At 42.3% G+C, this 20,210-nt stretch overlaps 1 protein-coding gene across 1 annotated transcript; it reads right to left on the minus strand.

Moving 5' to 3' along the window:
- Positions 1–15,622: 15,622 nt before the first annotated feature.
- On the minus strand, positions 15,623–17,950 carry LOC139547805 (transmembrane protein 199-like). Its single transcript, XM_071356895.1, has 6 exons — positions 17,366–17,950; positions 17,062–17,135; positions 16,876–16,965; positions 16,702–16,744; positions 16,478–16,590; positions 15,623–16,226 (listed from the first exon to the last, which is right to left on the minus strand). The coding sequence occupies exons 1-6, from the start codon at positions 17,547–17,549 to the stop codon at positions 16,131–16,133; spliced, it is 600 nt and encodes a 199-aa protein (XP_071212996.1). The 5' UTR covers positions 17,550–17,950; the 3' UTR covers positions 15,623–16,130.
- Between the last annotated feature and the right edge of the window lie 2,260 nt (positions 17,951–20,210).

Below are 20,210 nucleotides of genomic sequence, written 5' to 3' on the forward strand. Positions count from 1 at the left end.
ATAACTACACTTTGACTTTATGGAATATTGTGTGTAGGTCAATGATACATCTCAATTTAATCCATTTTAAAGTTAAGCTGTAACACAACAAAATGTGGAGAAGGTCAAGGGTGTGAATATTTTCTGAAGGCACAGTATAGTATGTGTGTTTTATGACCAATTGTAACATTTTGTTTCTTTTTTTATTTTGTTGTTAAATGTGTGGATTATGTATCTTTCATTAGCTTGTGAATAATTGCAATATGTATGTTTACTTCATCCAATGAGTAATACATTGATTTATTTCACCATGGTAATGATTGATTAGAAGTTTAATATGACGTTGTAAACCTTTGTGTGGTGTTCGGGTCTGTGGGACCCATGTTCAGTGTTCACTAAAAGAAAAATGATACAATTAATAATTTTTCCAACTTGACACTCATTGGCCTTGGCTCATTTTCTGTGAAGAACATGTAAAATAACACATTTTCATTGAGTGCATGCTGTGCACCCCCTACACACAGTGGTGGGAAAAAGTACTCAATTGTCATACTTGAGTAAAAGTAAAGATAGCTTAATAGAAAATGATGCAAGTAAAAGTGAAAGACACAAGTCACAAGTCTAAAAGTACTTTTTAGTCACAAGTCTAAAAGTACTTGGTTTTAAATATACTTAATTATCAAAAGTAAATGGAATTGCTCAAATGTACTTAAGTTTCAAAAATAGATTACAAATCATTTAAACTTCCTTATATTAAGCAAACCAGACGGCACAGTTTTATTTTTTATTTAATTTACGGATAGCCAGGGGCGCACTCCAACACTCAGACATAGTTTACAAATGAAGCATTTGTGTTTAGTGAGTCTGTCAGATCAGAGGCAGTAGGGATGACCAGGGATGTTCTCTTGATAAGTGTGTGAATTGGACCATTTACGAGTACTTTTGGGTGTCAGGGAAAATGTATGGAGTAAAAAGTAAAACATTTTCTTTAGGAATGTAGTGAAGTAAAAATAAAAGTTGCCATAAATATAAATAGTAAAGTAACTTACAGACACCCCCAAAAACTACTTAAGTAGTATTTTGAAGTATTTTAACTTTAAAACAAGTAAAAATTAAACAAAAAGGTTTGCTGTGTGCCTTCACTCTGTCTTCCTCCTCCCTGGGCCTGCTGTTTCAACATAGCACCAGGAACCTGTCTGTCACCCTGCCTGTCTGCCTGTCTGCCTGTCTCCTGCTTTTCTCGCACTCTTTACCTTTTGTAGTGTGTGAAACTACAAAATGTCTTGCGGGAACCTGCACAATGTTATTACAATACATTATTCCAATACATTGTAAAAAATGCAGTATTTTACCACACTCTACCCCAGCCAGGTGCAAATTAGGGGAGGAACACAACAACAAATAACTTTGCATGTGTGGCTCTTTACCACAATCAATCAGAATGGCAAAAATAATATTTTCTCAGAGGGCCTTAAAAATAATTTTTGCAGAGAGAGAAGCTAGTGTGGAATGAGCGTCTTCCACTTTTGAAGATGAAGAATTTTCAGAATATGAGGATCATGTCTCTGTCAATTCGAAGTCTGACAGTGAGTTGGAAGAAGAGGTTGAGATTGACCCTCAGCCAGCCCCAGGACCAGCCCGTCAGCAACCAGCTCATCTGCAGCCTGCAGTAGAAATATGGATGTCAAAAAATAGTGAAATTAAATGGTCTTCTTGCCCAAGGAACGAGCCACATCGCATGGCTGCCAATGTGATACGGATGCAACCAGGGCTGACGCGGGTGGCGGTTACTCATGTGCAGGACATAAAGTCTTCTTTTGAACTGTTCGTCCCAGACATCATCCAGAAAATCATTCTGGACTGCACTCATTTGGAGGTGTCATGACGTTGGGTTGGGGGTAGGTTTACGACAGTCATAAATACCTCTTTCCCCCTTTTTCTCTCTCCCCACTATAACTGATGTGACATAAGGAAACCCATGGGTTAACATAGAGATTCTGGGTAACATCAGAAGTTGGGGCAAATGAACTATATTCTGGTAATCCAACCAACTGTACATATGCGGTGGTACTTAAGGTATATTATGTCAGTTCGGTTGCCCTCTGACACATTCTCATCAATGATAGAATGACAAACGCTACTGTGAAAAGTCTAAACGTCAGAGGTATCGGATTCACATGGAATTGTTGTTTAATTCAAATGTTTGAATATGAGATTATTTGTGAAGAGATGAAATGTAATTTTAGCTTCCAAATAAGAGATCTGTGCTTTCATAAGTTTTCCTCTGCTCACAGTGGCCCGCCCCTGTGAAGAGGTGTGGGTTAGAAACTTTTCAGACACACCCCTCTACCTCCACTATATAAAGGCAGTGACAAAAATGTAACTTCCTGTTCCGGGTATGCTAGGATGACGATCCAGTGTCAAGATGGTTCAGACAATAACTACAGAACTAGGCCAACATCAGCATGGACTTTGATTGTGAATGGTATGAACTTTGAACTCGTGTTCACTACAGAAGTGATATCTCCTAGCCGTTGAGTTGGCAACAGCTGCTACAAACGCAGGTTAGGAAGGACGGTCCGAGTATCCCGTCTTCCACACACAACGGTACTACAAAGTATCCCGTGACTACCAGAGACCAGAGACATCCTCCAAAGGACAGAGGACTCGGGTTGGCGATACGGTCTTCCATCTACCACCAACCTACTGAAGCGCAGCTCAGAGTAAATATGTATTGCATTTTCTTTCTTAAATGGGCGGTAATTTAGAATGCATAAGATACGATATTTACGAGAGCACAGCTCGCCTATGTTCCGAATCTCCCGCTCTTTCACTAAAATCCCGCCCCTTCCCTTTGTGTAACAAGCTGTCATATCTATTCCGCCCGCTAGGGACGTTTTCTGTATGACGTAATTTGTGATCAAGTTATGATTTAATTGTATATGTGTGATTCTGTGTGATTAGTTAGGTATTTAGTAAATAAATAATTAAACCCAATTTTGTATTGCTGATTCAACTTGTTAGCCAGGATTCTTGCAGACAATCAAGGACTTACAACTTTCAGATGAGACTGAATAAAATGACGATTAATGTGACTGTTATTTAGTAAAATATTACAAAATCTTTAAGAGTTTATTCGAAAGATAACAGCTCTATAAATATTCTTTTGTGGTGTCCCTCTCTAGTTAATTAATATTTACATGGTTAGTTCAATCAGGTAATATTAATACCGGGAAAATGATTTTACAGAATAGCATGTCATAGCAATCAATCTGGCATAGTCAAAGACACGACATATTGGTGCCCCGTGTGAGGAGTCTAAGATAGAATGAGGCTTTCATTTTGATTCAGCCTGTATAAAGTTGAAAAGCAGATTCCATAATAAACCAAATTTATTATACACATTTCTGGAGTGATAGACAAGCATTGTTGTGTGGGTGCGCGGAGAATCCTCGCCCACGTTGTTCTCTGACGTAGTCAGTGGACAACGTAAGCGAATACATTTCTTGTAGGCTGAAAAAGCTAATTTATAGAAATCTGAGAAATAGTGCGTTTGGCCAAACGCAGGGCTATTTCTGCCTGACGCGTTTCATACGCTGGTAGGCCAGGTCATTATTAATTTCTCGAGCGAGGACAAAGGGCCAGCCGATTGAAATTCAGGAGATATAGCGTGACCAGCGATAATTATCTCTCTCTCGCGATTCAACGCGAAGAGAACACGGTGCGTTTCATGTTTGCCGCGTGTTCCGGTTAAAACATCGTCAAAAAACGCCGAAAAGGGTTTGAACATAATACGTTATTAGTAAAACCTTTCCCTTGCCAAGGGAATCCTACGTGCTACAACTCCAAACTAGAAGGAGGGTTAGCTGGCACGAGGTGCTAAAGCTAACAAGGAAAAATAGCATTTTTTCCCCTGGTGCCACGCTGAAATTCCTCCGCCTCGCGGAACGGAAGTCCCGCACGCGGGTAGTTCCGTTTGATTTCAGCGGGTTAAATCATTGGCCGCTGAAGTGTGCCCAGAATGTTCGTTCATGAAGAATTATTCAGGTCACACTCAAGTCATTACTTATGATTTCCAGACGAATATCAATGTCTTATCCAATTGAACTAATAAGTGTAAATCTGGCCATTTACATTCTGAAATAGATATTTTAAATAATATCCAAATTGTTGAGTTCTCTAAATAAGACATTGCAAACTTTTTCCAAACTAACCTAGATTAATCACTTCTCAGGTTAATTAAAGTTTAATTCACAAATTGCCTATACAGGTTTGATTTATCATTAAATTGATCAATCAGTAAAATTTGGGTTTTTCAAAACCCATTCAGTATCCAGTATTGACAGAAGCCCCGCCCAGCGGGAATCCCATGTGGTTTCGGCCTTAGGGAGAAGTGCCACAGTGTTGAATGTTCCAAACATTTGGTCTACTGTTTACACATATGATATCCAATCAACAGAGATTGTATGGATTATCGTCTCATTCAATTTAATAAGTTAAATTGTTGAACATAATTTAATGTTCTTCCAATCAAATGAGACACTTTTAAACTTATCATATTAACCTAGATGAAGCCACATCTCATGTTAATTAAAGTTTAATACTCTCATAGCCTACACAGGTAGGATTAATCATTAGCATTGATTAATTAATTCAATTTGCTTTTGCAAATTCATTCACGTCCAACTTCCACATTACTGGTACAGTACTGGTAGTTTGTCAACATCTATAAATAGATTAAACTTGTCTTTGCAGCTTCCAATTAATTCCAAATCCAAACTTTGAATAAATTTAGTGAAAAATTTCCTCTAAATTTTTCTAATAATGTGCAAGCTACCAAAGGAGGTGGTCACCACTCCTCCGCTAAGTAGTGAACCTCCACCCATAAAAGGATTGATCTCTGACCTCAGCAGCGATACCAACCCTAATTATGCCATTAGTGAAAAAACAGCCGAAATTGCGAACGCTCTCCAAAATCAACCATCAAACGCAGGCTTTGTGACGGTTCTCCCCACTTTTGCACTGATGTATCGCCATAAAAATGTGGCATCGGTTCAATACCACCGTGCACAGCTGAAGCACGTGCCAGTCGTGGCTAGCATTAGGGTACAGGTGGAGAGAACTGAGCCACTATTGACAAAAGCAGGAAATGAAAACATTCTGCTAGTCGAGGAACTGAGTTTGAAATCTGAACAATTGAAAGTAATTGCAAACACTTATGACGATGAACGAGCACAAACTCTTCAACAAAATCGTCGTCTCCAGGAACAACTCGATTTAGCCAAAACTAAATACGAGGTGGTCCACTCCAAACTAGATAAATCTGTTGAGTTATCTACAAATAGCAGCGCGCAATTTGATAACATGCAGGCAGTTTTGTTGAACGTTACTCAGAGTAACACGGCGCTACTCAAAATTCTGCAGACCAAAGACGATCAGTTGATGAACACAATGACGAAGTTGGATGACAAATCAGCAGAACTCATTGAAGTCGCTGACCAAATGAATGATGAGAGAACTCGGGTGATGAAGATGGAAATCTTGATTTCTAAACAAGCGGAAGAAATCTCATCACTGAATCTCTCGCTCCGTACTCAAGACATCTATCTGCAAGCCACGACAGATAAGTTTGAGACCGAAAGGAGCAAGTGCGACACTCACGTGTCCAAAATCAGTAGTCTAAGCGCTCAAGTGGACTCTGCAATGCAGCAGAATACCACCCTTAGGTACCATCTGGAGGAAGTCCAGAAGGGTCACGCTCTACAGCGTGACTATCCATCCAAGCAACCAGAGCCCGGTACTCAATGGAGTGAAGACGATAGGTTTCAGACATTGCCTCCGTCAGGTGTCCCCCAGTCTTCTCCGCTTGGCCATTCGGCACTGAGTAATATGGCGCCTCTTGGCCAACAAAGCCAAAGCTTGGCTTCTCCTCTTGGCCTTTTGGCCCCACTTTCCCAAAAGGATAAAGCCCACCCTTTCCGCCCGCTTGACGCGGAATACCTTGACAAACTCGTCAAGTATTTCCCCACCTTTGACCCCGTTCCAGGTCAGCCAAACGATACTGAGACGTTCCTAGCTGACATAGAGGACGCGTTGGATGGCTACCCGAACGCTACGGGTTCTGACAGGGTTTACCTGTTGAAGCGAACGTCGAATAGACACGTGACAAGGTTCATTCGCCTACAACAGCAACACGTGCTAAATGACTACGCTAAACTTGCCACAGCTTTGAAATTAGAATTCAGTGGTTCTGCAACTCGCAAACACGATAGCTCACTGGCTAACACGGTCAAACAAGCTCGGAATGAGCACCCACAAGCTTACTATCATAGGCTTCGTTCAGCTTACTTTGGCCTACTCACTGAAACAGGCATGGAAGACCTGTTACCATTTAAACAAATGTTCCTGTCGAACATGTATCCCACCTTCATTACCTACTTGGGCACTGCAGCCCACATTGGCTTGCCTATCTTACAACTCAGAGAGCTCGCAAGCACAGCTTTTGAGGCATCAAAAGCTCGCAACGCCAAGAGCCCTGACCACTCGGTTTTGAAGTTTGACCAGGAGCACTCACTCCAGTCAGAGGGTGCATTATCAGGTATTGGAGCGTTAAGAAATGACGCACAACAACAGTTTCTACCACGAAACCATGATTCCAATAACCTCCGCGGTCGAAATAACTGTAAAGCACGTCGCCATCAAAACGACTACCGCTACAATCGACCTGTTCACTATGTTCCTGCACCCAACCCACACAAAGTGTCAGAGCACAAGGGTAACAAAGGGTTGAAGGATGATCAAAACGTAGACCAATGTTCTCCAGAAGTTCCACTACGTGAAGAACTAAAGGAAGAAACATTTGAGAAAAGGGTAAAAGATAAGTCACAAGGACTAGACAGGGAATTACCGGACTCCAGGCCCGCAGGAATTAACACCCATAGCAAGGACGTTAAAATTCAAATCCCTCCTGCTTTCACTCGAGACCCTATCCAGGGCCCGATTGACCAAGAAACAAGCCCACGGGCTCTGTCTATAAACTCTGATACAAAGGTTGCGAAGAAAAAGGTCAAACGCTTCGTTAAAGCCAAGCCCACTCAAAATCGTAAAAGTCAATCTGCTTCCACCTTGAACAGAATTGACACATCACGTTGTTGCGAAAGACCACTTCACTTTGTGGGGAATATGTCCACTAAACACGAATCGAAACGACCATACCTGGAAACAGTCCTGGAGGACTGCTTAACTTGTCATGCGCTAATTGATTCGGGTGCGACAATATCACTCATCTCTCAAACATTGTTTGATGATCTAAAAAGGGCTTTGAAGCCAACTAAACGTTGGTTAAAAGTGGAACGATGCGACTCTACACTTCGAGGGGTCACTCAGACTACCTCGCCTCTCACATTGAGAGTCATGCTGAAACTACACTTCAAGGACATATCGCTCGTCCACCCTGTGTATGTTACTAGCCTCGAAACTGTACCCCTGCTACTGGGAGCAGACTTGATGGATCGGTTACTCCCATTGATGGATTGGAAAACCAACCAGGTATGGTCACAGGCTACCGTGCCTTCTCCACCGACCACACTGTCTTTCCCTAACGCTAGCTGCAACGCAGTCATTCACGAGGGGTATCCGTCGAAAGCACCCCTTGGGAAAAAGACGTTTAAAAAACACTTGGGGCAGAATCCGATCCAAGGAGATATTACGATATCTCAACACATTCCATCAGCCAATCTGATTGACAATTCTTTTCACGTTTTCGAGCCAGCTGTCTCTGTGAATGAGCTACTTCCCTCCTCCTTGCAGTCATGCAATACGGTAGTTGAGAAGAACTTCTCTTGCCCTTCGGACACTTCCGCAAGCACTGCGGCCGTCTCAGCAAGAAAAACATCGATGCGCGGAGTATACTCTGCTTCCGATGACACACCTTCCGCTTTGTGGGGGACTGTCAACCCTTACAATGACACTAATGGCGTCAGTCCAGCAACTGACCCGATAATTCCCACTGGTGAAACACTTTGCGATATCACAGACCGATATCCTCGTCTCAGTTCGCAGGTACTGAAGAGGTTGCCACACGCGGGCGCGGTGGTGACTGACAGACCTCGACAGCCATTGAGGGTGTTGAAGCACAAACACCAGGAGATTTGGTTGAAAGGTTGCAGCCATTCTCATAATAACGCGGCCACTGACAACTCGTACATAGGGTCCGAACCTTTCGTTTGCGCCTCGGATACCAACACCACATGCTGGTGGGGGGGTCCCGAGACGCAAAGGGGGGGAATAGTAGCCCAGACCCATGATGAGCCTTATCGAGGCCGGTGGGGGGGTCGAGACTACGGACAACACCGTACGAGGCCGCCAGAGCATAAATCAAATCTAGTTGTAAACTCCCATTTGAGAATAGTGAGGAGCAGACAGGCCCCTAGACGGGGATTATCTTAGAACACATCTAAGATATTACTGAGGTGTACCACACTGGTCGTAAAGGAAGTCCAGTGGACTTGTCCACCTCCAAAACAAATGGCAACAATAATCATTCCTTGCCATGTGTAGTAGTCACTACAAGACAACTAGTAATATGCTCTAATCATGTATTCCTGTAGGATAACATTTCAGAATAAATTGGTAGGACGACTGGACCCCTTGAGTACCAGAACCAATACCACAGTCAGTCCAGCAACACTCAGTAAGAGGATTAGTAACCTCACTTAAATTGCTTTTGATAACAGCGACTGAGTCCGAGTCACTCAGGGTGCAGCGCGGGGAAGGGAATCTCCATTGCACTCTTCCAATGGTTACACACGCCACTAATAAATAGAACCCTCCGTTCAGGAGAAAAGTTATTAGAAGGCAGGAACCACGATCACCATGTACGACTGGTCTAATACTTACAGTACTTCCGTCATGAGGTTAGCTCCTCCGTGGATAACATAGCTATGAAGAATACTTCTTCATACCTACTGCCACTACAATAGTGGAAGACAGTGACTGGTAGTAAAACCACTACAGACTCCCTCGACACCAATTCTGACTGACCTCCAGGCATTGACCTGAAAATTACCTGACTACGTCAGACTCATTCTGAAAAGTTGTAATCTGCCAGGATACTTGGTTTCCTTCCCTTGACGTGTGCTTGCGTACGCATAAACGCACCTGTACAACGGAACATCCAATTAGGATTTATGCTAGGATCACTTAAGGGTCCGAGCAAAATACCAGCCTTAGTAAAGTTGAACATTTATTTTGAGGCCTTTAACTCTACAGCTACAGCACTCACCAGTTTTCTTCTCAGAAGTCCATAGGCCATCCCTGTAGACTGCCCAAAACTAGTGCCTTACAGCTGTAGACGTATCATATAGTTATCAACTTAGGATAGTACCCTAACCAACACCCCGCAAATTAGAAGAGCCCTAGATATGACATTAGACAATGCCATGATAGGGTCATTTTGCCAAGACCATGGACGTAGATAGAATACAGTCCAATTAGATGGTTAAGGTGGCATAACTATATTTTGTTTTGTTTATGCTTTCATTTCATTTTGTTTCATTTTCTTCGGCATGTAGAAAGTGATAGAGCCATAAACAACTTCCCCATACAACCATCAACTAGTGCCACAACGCCGCTCATTTGGGAGGAAATGTAATGACATATTTCATGAGTGTGTGTGCGTTGTTAACATCTGCCTAAGTTACTGCCCAGATCTTCCAGTCTGGACGACCAGACGACGGGTCCGGAACGGCGATCCCAATCCGGACCTCCGCTGTCCAGCCATGGAGCAGACTTCTTCATTTGCAGACACCCTACCCGGGTCAACCACACCAGAGGGGGGACTGCAACAGCGATCACCAACTGGACATCTGCTGTCCAGCCATGGAGCAGACTTCTTCATTTGCAGACACCCTACCCGGGTCGACCACACCAGAGGGGGGACTGCAACAGCGATCACCAACTGGACATCTGCTGTCCAGCCATGGAGCAGACTTCTTCATTTGCAGACACCCTACCCGGGTCGACCACACCAGAGGGGGGACTGCCACAGCGATCACCAACTGGACATCTGCTGTCCAGCCATGGAGCAGACTTCTTCATTCGCAGAAACCCTACCTGGAGCGACCACCAGATGGGGACCACAACGATGGTCCACAACCAGGACAACCCACGGTCATTTGTATGTTGGTTTGCAACATGCAGGTTAATCGCAAGATTGAACCCAACATGGGGGGACTGTCATGACGTTGGGTTGGGGGTAGGTTTACGACAGTCATAAATACCTCTTTCCCCCTTTTTCTCTCTCCCCACTATAACTGATGTGACATAAGGAAACCCATGGGTTAACATAGAGATTCTGGGTAACATCAGAAGTTGGGGGAAATGAACTATATTCTGGTAATCCAACCAACTGTACATATGCGGTGGTACTTAAGGTATATTATGTCAGTTCGGTTGCCCTCTGACACATTCTCATCAATGATAGAATGACATAAACGCTACTGTGAAAAGTCTAAACGTCAGAGGTATCGGATTCACATGGAATTGTTGTTTAATTCAAATGTTTGAATATGAGATTATTTGTGAAGAGATGAAATGTAATTTTAGCTTCCAAATAAGAGATCTGTGCTTTCATAAGTTTTCCTCTGCTCACAGTGGCCCGCCCCTGTGAAGAGGTGTGGGTTAGAAACTTTTCAGACACACCCCTCTACCTCCACTATATAAAGGCAGTGACAAAAATGTAACTTCCTGTTCCGGGTATGCTAGGATGACGATCCAGTGTCAAGATGGTTCAGACAATAACTACAGAACTAGGCCAACATCAGCATGGACTTTGATTGTGAATGGTATGAACTTTGAACTCGTGTTCACTACAGAAGTGATATCTCCTAGCCGTTGAGTTGGCAACAGCTGCTACAAACGCAGGTTAGGAAGGACGGTCCGAGTATCCCGTCTTCCACACACAACGGTACTACAAAGTATCCCGTGACTACCAGAGACCAGAGACATCCTCCAAAGGACAGAGGACTCGGGTTGGCGATACGGTCTTCCATCTACCACCAACCTACTGAAGCGCAGCTCAGAGTAAATATGTATTGCATTTTCTTTCTTAAATGGGCGGTAATTTAGAATGCATAAGATACGATATTTACGAGAGCACAGCTCGCCTATGTTCCGAATCTCCCGCTCTTTCACTAAAATCCCGCCCCTTCCCTTTGTGTAACAAGCTGTCATATCTATTCCGCCCGCTAGGGACGTTTTCTGTATGACGTAATTTGTGATCAAGTTATGATTTAATTGTATATGTGTGATTCTGTGTGATTAGTTAGGTATTTAGTAAATAAATAATTAAACCCAATTTTGTATTGCTGATTCAACTTGTTAGCCAGGATTCTTGCAGACAATCAAGGACTTACAACTTTCAGATGAGACTGAATAAAATGACGATTAATGTGACTGTTATTTAGTAAAATACAGTGATCCCTCGCCACTTCGCGGTTCACTTATCGCGGATTCGCTATTTCGCGGATTTTCATAATGCATTTTTTATTTTTTTTTGGTGCATTGTGCTCTGCATTCTGATTCGCTAAAAACTCACTCCCGCTTCTTGTATCAAAACATGCTACGAATTGTGCTATCATTTTGTCGTCTCGTGCAGTTATGTGTACGTACATAAAACAGCTTGGCAAATTTACATTAAGTTGGCCAGGAAGGAAGGAAGGACTAACGCTTGGTCGCTTAGCAACCATGGTGCGAATGGCCACTGAACTTAAGCGAGTAGCTGAGGAATGGGACCCTTTGATGAGCCGTTCATTACAGTTCTCCAACGTAATCGATGGTGGCATGTCGGTGTACAAGGATCTTTTTGCAAAGAAGAAAAAAGAGCGACAACAGCTGCCTATCACTATGCTCTTCTCCCGAACAAACACACCTGCACCGCGGGCTTCAGAAGAAGAGAACACTGCAGAGCGCAGTCAGGATGCAGCGGCCCAGTCTGAAGAGCAGTGAAACGGCCTACACGTGAGTCACTGTATTTGTATACATGTAATAGTTGCTAATTGTAAAAAAAAAAGAAGTTTTCTATTTCGCGGATTTCACTTATCGCGGGTCATTTTCGGAACGTAACCCCCGCGATAAACGAGGGATTACTGTATTACAAAATCTTTAAGAGTTTATTCGAAAGATAACAGCTCTATAAATATTATTTCGTGGTGTCCCTCTCTAGTTAATTAATATTTACATGGTTAGTTCAATCAGGTAATATTAATACCGGGAAAATGATTTTACAGAATAGCATGTCATAGCAATCAATCTGGCATAGTCAAAGACACGACAGAGGGAAGGCGTGTTTTTGGAGAGATGGAAGGAGATGAACCAAACTCATTTACATACTTTGGGGTTCTTATCCTTACTGGTGTATTCAGATCCAATGGGGAATCCACAGAATCCCTGTGGGATGCAGAAACTGGCAGAGAACTTTCCATTGCAATAATGTCTTTGGAAAACTTCCACATTATCTCTAGGATTATCCGCTTTGATAACCCGAGACACCAGACCAGCTCGGCGGAAGTGACACAAGCTAGCTACAATCAGGTCAGTATGGGAAAAGTGAGTGGACTGCGTTCCCCTGTTTTACAACCCTGGACCCAACGTTACTGTTGATGAGCAGCTTATGCCATTTAGGGGCCGCTGCCCCTTCAGACAGTATATACCATCTAAAAATATAGAATCAAGATCTGGGCTGCCTGTGATGCTGCTTCATCATATGCTTGGAACTTGCAAGTGTATACAGGGAAACCAGATGGAGGAGCTCCTGAGAAGAACGAAGGGATGCAGGTTGTCCTGAACGTAACACAGGGACTCCGTGGCCACAACATCACATGCAATAACTTTTTTACTTTGCACAAGCTGGGACAGGAGCTCCTCAAGAGGAAGCTGACGATGATAATAGCAGTATGAAAAAACAAGCCAGAGCTCCCACCTCAGCTGTTGAATACACGGAACAGGCCTATCAATTCCTCTAAGTTTGTGTTCACGCCCGACACATCCCTAGTGCCTACGTGCCAAAGACAGGCAAAAATGTGGTACTCATGAGTACGCTGCATAGGGATGGGAGAATCTGTGGCCAGGAACATAAAAAACAGAAATCATAATGGATTACAATGCCACTGGCTACAGCTGCAAAAGAAGAACCCTACGCTGGCCACTTGTGATATTCTTCAACATCTTAGCGTACGACGCGTTTGTCATCTGGATGGTGTTGAACCCAGATTGGATAAATGTGATCTAGCAGAGGTAAATGTAAAATATTAACCACGTATGCTGTCTATGAGTCAACACCGAAGTATGAAATATTTTTACATAAATTGTTATGGCTGTATTGTTTTAAAAACCCGCAAACAGTGGGTGAATAACAAAAACATGAACACAAGGGTTAAAACAGTCAAATAATACTATATGGTTACAGAGATGGGGTTACCTATAGGATAGCCCTCTCATAGTATTGTTTTGTAGGGTCTGATGGGCAAGCCGTTTCCTGCTGAGAACAAGAGGACAAATATGCATAACATAGTATAACGTTACATACAGTAGTTGTTGTCTGAGGTATTAGGTATTCTACCTGACATAGAATCAGCCTAGGCCGATTTGATTCAACGTTTAATGTTTCCTGGAGTATTATCTTTCAAAATATCCGGATTAAAATGATTCCTTGTGGCCAGATACCGCGACAGATATAATTATTTTCCAAATCAAAATATTTTCCCCCATATATACGGGAAGGATAGAGTAAAAAATTAATAATAAGAAATATATTAAAACTGAAGTTCAGCGTCTATCAGCTTACCAGCTCTTTAATTCTAGCTGGGTTTAAGGTCTCCAGTGAAGTATTACATGTGAGTAATACAGTCAAGATATGACAAGAGCACTATGACACTTCAACCTGGCCTGTTGGACAGTGATCTCTGCATATCATAATCATCTTTAATCCCAAATAATCTTTCAATAAACCCTTAATCCCGGTGTCAAATCTCAGATACGTTTTTGTATTGCAGATGCAATTACATCCTTTAATCTCTCAACTGATATGAAGGGACAGGACTGAAAGGAAATTGTCCAGAGATACAGTATAGGTGGGGGCAGTCATAACACAAGCCAAATAGTCAGATATCGTATTAAAGTTGTTTTGAATCATGAAAACAGATATGTGTTGTCATGGAATGGATTTAAGTACTACACAGCTTCCAGGGTATCTGTAATTGGTTGTTTGCTTCTGGCCTGTAAAATCCATCTTGCCCTTTAATTCACCTCAAAACAAATGAATGCCGATCGGCAGTCGAAGACAATACTGTCTGCCTCATCTGGCAGCAGGTAGCTAGCTGTATGCTAAAACAGGGTTTCCTAAGGTATCTTTACTTTACTCAAGTATAAAAAATTGGATAACATCAAGTGCTATGATAAAACTGGCTCTCATGAGGACCGCCACAGGAAAGGAGGACCCAGACTTACCTCTGCTGCAGAGGATAAATTCATTAGTTACCAGCCTCAGAAATTGCTGCACAAATAAAGTAAGAGACACAACTGTTCAGAGGAGACTGCATGAATCAGGCCTTCATGGTCAAATTGCTGCAAAGAAACCACTACTAAAAGGACACCAATAAGAAGGGACTTGCTTGGGCCAGGAAACACGAGTAATGGACATTAGACCAGTGGAAATCTGTCCTTTGGTCTGATGAGTCCAAATTTGAGATTTTTGGTTCCAACTGCCGTGTCTTTGTAAGATGCAGAGTAGGTGCACGGATGATCTACGCATGTGTGATTCCCACCGTGAAGCATGGAGGAGGAGCTGTGATGGTGCGTTGCTGGTGACACTGTGATTTATTTAGAATTCAAGGCACACTTAACCAGCATGGCTACCACAGCATTCTGCAGCGATACGCCATCCCATCTGGTTTGCGCTTAGTGGAACTATCATGTTTTTCAACAGGACAATGACCCAACACACCTCCAGGCTGTGTAAGGGCTACTTGACCAAGAAGGAGAGTGATGGAGTGCTGTATCAGATGATCTGGCCTCCACCCAATTGAGATGGTTTGGGATGAGTTGGACCACAGAGTGAAGGAAAAGCAGCCAACAAGTGCTCAACATTTGGGAATTCCTTCAAGACTGTTGGAAAAGCACTCCTCATGAAGCTGATTGACAGAATGCCAAGAATGTACAAAGCTGTCATCAAGGCAAAGGGTGGCTACTTTGAAGAATCTAAAATATAGATTGTTTCACGGAAACATGGCTCTGTCAGGATATGTTGTCGGAGTCGGTACAGCCACTGGGTTTCTTCATGTGTCGCGCCAGAATAAACATCTCTCTGGGAAGAAGAAGGGCGGTGGGTGTATGCTTCATGATTAACATACAGGAACTCAAGTCCTTCTGTTCACCTTACCTATAATTCCTTATATTCAAATGCTGACCATTTGCTTAACAAGTTTTTGGTTACTATATGATTCCAAGTGTAATTTCATAGTTGAGGTCTTCACTATTATTCCACAATGTAGAAAATAGTCAAAGTAAAGAAAAACCCTTGAATGAGTAGGTGTGTCCAAACATTTGACTGGGACTGTATATTTATATTGAATGAAACTGAACTCAGTTGAATTACCTGGGCGCTAATTTTATTGAACAGACAAACAATACTGACTATACAGACATACTGAAGGACCGTGAAAGTACAGTATGAATAAGCTATTGTATTAAAAAAAATCCCTGTTCCATCTAAGTAGGAAATTATCAAACAAATGTTATGAAGGGGGGTAATTTAACAGGCCCTATAAAAGCATAATGGATGTAAATAAATAGATAAATATCCCAACTTTTTTTGTCCACATTAGTAAATGAGTTGTGAAACATGGCGTTAACTTCATCATAGAGCAGCGATGGTAAAACACAAACAACTTTTACATCTGGGTCACATTCAAGATCTTCACACTAATCTGTTTTCAATATGCGAACAACGTGGGACAATTCCTATGAATAGTTTTGTGGTCATGTCAACTTCCACTCAACCCCTTTGATTTCTGTTTTGAAGTCCACTGGTGGGTCAGATAAGGGCATTGTTCTCCAGGAAAGTATTTTGTTGATAAGAAGAACACTGACTGGTGCTATGGTTCTCCTAGCTCTCCCTCCATGGTTCGTACCAGAACATACAGCTCTGCCAGGCCGACTACGGACGCAGCAATCACTGCAGATATCACCCTCTGAAACACACAAGCAAACATGTCAACAAAGATACTGATTCTTAAACAGGGTTAAAGGGATTTGAAATGAAGCTTACTTCTTGATTACATTTTCAAACAATATTTTTGTCCATGTACAACACAATGCAGTACTAGATTAACCCTTGCTTATCATGCAATCAAGGTTAAGTGACACGATTAATCTCGTCAGGCAATAGGGGTTTATACTTGCCCAGCTTGTAAGAGTGAGGGATCTTTGTATGGATTCTTACCGCCGCTGTCTCTGTGAAGAGGTATTGACTGCCGAGATAGGCGCAAGCGAACGTCGCCGCCACTGTCACTAGGAAGTTTAAGACCGTCACAACTGCAGCTTTGGCTGAGCGCACTAGACAGACCACACACACACATTAGAGGGAGGGTTGAGGTAAAGGTAGATGACAAGGATAGTAAGAATCTTAGAGACAGATTGCATGCAAACGTTTGTAACCATAGCAACCTTCTCTCCCAAAGTCCGCCAGTGTCTCATGACGATTAATTTGCTGGGGGGGAAAGAGAAGTACTCGCATGAATCAACAACAACCCAAACATTAAACACTATCATGCATTTAAGCTGGCTGCCATACGTTAATCGAATATATACAGTAGGCTACATGCTGAGTGTGCAATTCACCTGAGTGTTTACATTCCGTGTGATCCTGTTGTATTCTTCATTGGCCAACTTGGCTTTGATTCGTTCCAGACGAGCCACAAGCATAGGGTTCTGTCACAAAGAGGGTGTACGACTTTAATGTTGTCCTCGTGATGGAGATCAAATGAAGGGACTGAAGGAATAACCATAAATCGAGGTCTTACTTACTCTGGGGGGCATTACAACCTTAGGCAGGTGCAATGAGCTGTCCTCCAAAAACTCATGAAGGTAGAAAGGTTGACCTGAGAAGGAAAAGCACACATGCTAGTACTTGATTCATGAAATGTAAGATCTGTGTTGTATAACTGTTTATAGGAAAGCCATCGGTCCCGTGTGGCTCAGTTGGTAGAGCATGGCGCTTGCAACGCCAGGGTTGTGGGTTCATTCCCCACGGGGGGACCAGAACCACAATTTGTAAGTCGCTCTGGATAAGAGCGTCTGCTAAATGACTTAAATGTAAATGTATAGATACCATTGTCTTGCAGGCATTTATTAAGTTTCCTAGCCGTTCTGAAGGACAGAGTTGACGGTTGTTCCTGTTGAAGAATATCCTCCACTTCTTTCTGTAGTTCCGTTGGAACTGAAAACTCATCGTTCTCCAGCAAGTCTCTTACCCTCTCTCGAAATGTGTTTCCAATCACAAATGACGACGCCATTCTCTTTAGATAACGTTAACTGTCAAACTTATGTAGCTAGCTACAATGAACTGTGCTGACAAGTGGCTGTATTAGCTAATTGTTATTCTCCCGTAGCTGGCTGAGCTGAGTTAGCTAACTACAAACGGAGAAGGCTTTAGCTACAAGGATAGCAGGCAGCTAACGTCTTTAGCTAGCAAACCCACGACCAGGAGGAAACGTTGGCAGTTTATACAGATTATCCATTGCCAATTCTTCACAAATTGATATCATCTGATCATCGTATCAACTACCCATTTGAAGTTGTCCGACAATGACGACTGTTTCGTTAATTTTACTAGCTAGCAGTAACGACAACAGAAAGAGGAAGCACCCAGAGTTAACTTTGAAGCATCTATGTTTACCTTGTGACAGGATCTGACGTGGGAGCTACTTCCACTCAAAAATAAATACCAAAAATACTGTACTTTCAAACATAGATAATAATATACAGTATTTGTACACAGTGGAAATTATTATCGTGTTGATTTTTGTACAGGTATCGTTTTCAAATATAGTTATTTCAATTTATTTATTTATATTTCTTTACCGCTTTGCATTGTGGTTAATGTAATGGGAAATAAAATTATGCTAGTTCAATGACAATGCCTTGAAATGAATACATAATAATTACAGCCCCCAGGTATTTTACATTTTTTTAAACATAATTTTATGTTTATAAATCACCGTGTGTGTTATTTAAAAAATATAACTACAAAATATATTTTTCAGAATCTATTTCCCTGAGCTCAGTCCAACAGTGTGGGCACGGGATACAAATGTTAATATATTTGCATATACAGCCCTGATTGGCTGATAGAAGAATCTAGAGACCACCCCCTTACCACTTAAAAAAACAAAGGCACATTGTGTGTGTGCTGCTTTGTTTTTTTCTTCAAAACAAAAGGCATACATCACACATCTTAATTTGCTATATCATTGTTGCACTGTTTTCAATAGGTCACCAGAATGCCCTAAAGGACATATACAGCACCCGGTGTCACAGGAAGGCCCAGAAGATCATCAAGGAAGCTCAGCCACCCCAACCACAGCCTGTTCACCCCGCTACCATCTAGAAGCCGGAGACAGCACAGGTGCATTAAAACTGGAACCAAGAAACTGATACACCGCTTGTATTTCCAGGCCTTCAGACTGTTAAACAGTTATCAGTACCCTGCTCTGAACCGTAGACGCTGTCCCAAGCCAGCTACCACCCGCTACTCTACCCTGCACCTTAGAGACTGCTGCCCTATGTACAATTGAATGGTTCTAGGTTTTTCATGCTCAACAGTTTCCCGTATGTATCAAGAATGGTCGACCACCAAAAGGACATCCAGGCAACTCGTTTACATACACCTTGGCCAAATATATTTAAAGTCAGTTTTTCACAATTCCTGACATTTAATCCCAGTAAAAGTTCCCTGTCTTAGGTCAGATAGGATCACCACTTTATGTTAAGAATGTGAAATGTCAGAATAATAGTAGAGAGAATGATTTCTTTCAGCTTTTATTTCTTTCATCACATTCCCAGTGGGTCAGAAGTTTACATACACTCAATTAGTATTTGGTAGCATTGCCTTTAAATTGTTTAACTTGGGTCAAACGTTTCGCGTAGCCTTCCACAAGCTTCCCACAATAAGTTGAGTGAATTTTGGCCAATTCCTCCTGACATAGCTGGTGTAACTGAGTCAGGTTTGTAGGCCTCCTTGCTAACACACATTTTTTCAGTTCTGCCCACAAATTTTCTATAGGATTGAGGTCAGGGCTTTGGCCACTCCAATACCTTGACTTTGTTGTCCTTAAGCCATTTTGCCATAACTTTGGAAGTATGCTTGGGGTCATTGTCCATTTGGAAGACCCATTTGCGACCAAGCTTTAACTTCCTGACTGATGTTTTGAGATGTTGCCTCATATCTACATAATTTTCCTACTTCATAATGCCATCTATTTTGTGAAGTACACCAGTCCCTCCTGCAGCAAAGCACCCCCACAACATGATGCTGCCATCCCCGTGCTTCACGGTTGGGATGGTGTTCTTCGGCTTGCAAGCGTCCCCCTTTTTCCTCCAAACATAAAGATGGTCATTATGGCCAAACAGTTCTATTTTTGTTTTATCAGACCAGAGGACATTTCTCCAAAAAGTACGATCTTTGTCTCCATGTGCAGTTGCAAACCGTAGTCTGGCTTTTTTATAGCAGTTTTGGAGCCTGAGAGGCCTTTCAGGTTATGTCGATATAGGACTCGTTTCACTGTGGATATATACTTTTGTACCTGTTTCCTCCAGCATCTTCACAAGGTCCTTTGCTGTTGTTCTGGGATTGATTTGTACTTTTCGCACCAAAGTACGTTCATCTCTAGGAGACAGAACGCGTCTCCTTCCTGAGCGGTATCACGGCTGCATGGTCCCATGGTGTTTATACTTGCGTACCATTGTTTGTACAGATGAATGTAGTACCTTCAGGCGTTTGGAAATTGCTCCCTCCCAAGGATGAACCAGACTTGTGGAGGTCTACAATTATTTTTCTGAGGTCCTGGCTGATTTCTTTTGATTTTCCCATGATGCCAAGCAAAGAGGCACTGAGTTTGAAGGTAGGCCTTGAAATACATCCACAGGTACACCTCCAATTGACTCAAATGATGTCA

This window comes from Salvelinus alpinus, chromosome 21 (assembly GCF_045679555.1).
Source record: "Salvelinus alpinus chromosome 21, SLU_Salpinus.1, whole genome shotgun sequence".
NCBI classification, from domain to species: Eukaryota; Metazoa; Chordata; class Actinopteri; order Salmoniformes; family Salmonidae; genus Salvelinus; species Salvelinus alpinus.

What these genes read in the sequence shown, in the direction of transcription:
- LOC139547805 (XM_071356895.1), bottom strand. Translation starts at nt 17,549, where the DNA reads ATGGCGTCGTCATTTGTGATTGGAAACACATTTCGAGAGAGGGTAAGA. An exon ending in CACGGAATGTAAACACTCAG is followed by an intron (nt 16,745 to 16,875) that starts GTGAATTGCACA and finishes TTTCCCCCCCAG; the next exon opens with CAAATTAATCGTCATGAGAC. An exon ending in GGCGGACTTTGGGAGAGAAG is followed by an intron (nt 16,591 to 16,701) that starts GTTGCTATGGTT and finishes TGGTCTGTCTAG; the next exon opens with TGCGCTCAGCCAAAGCTGCA.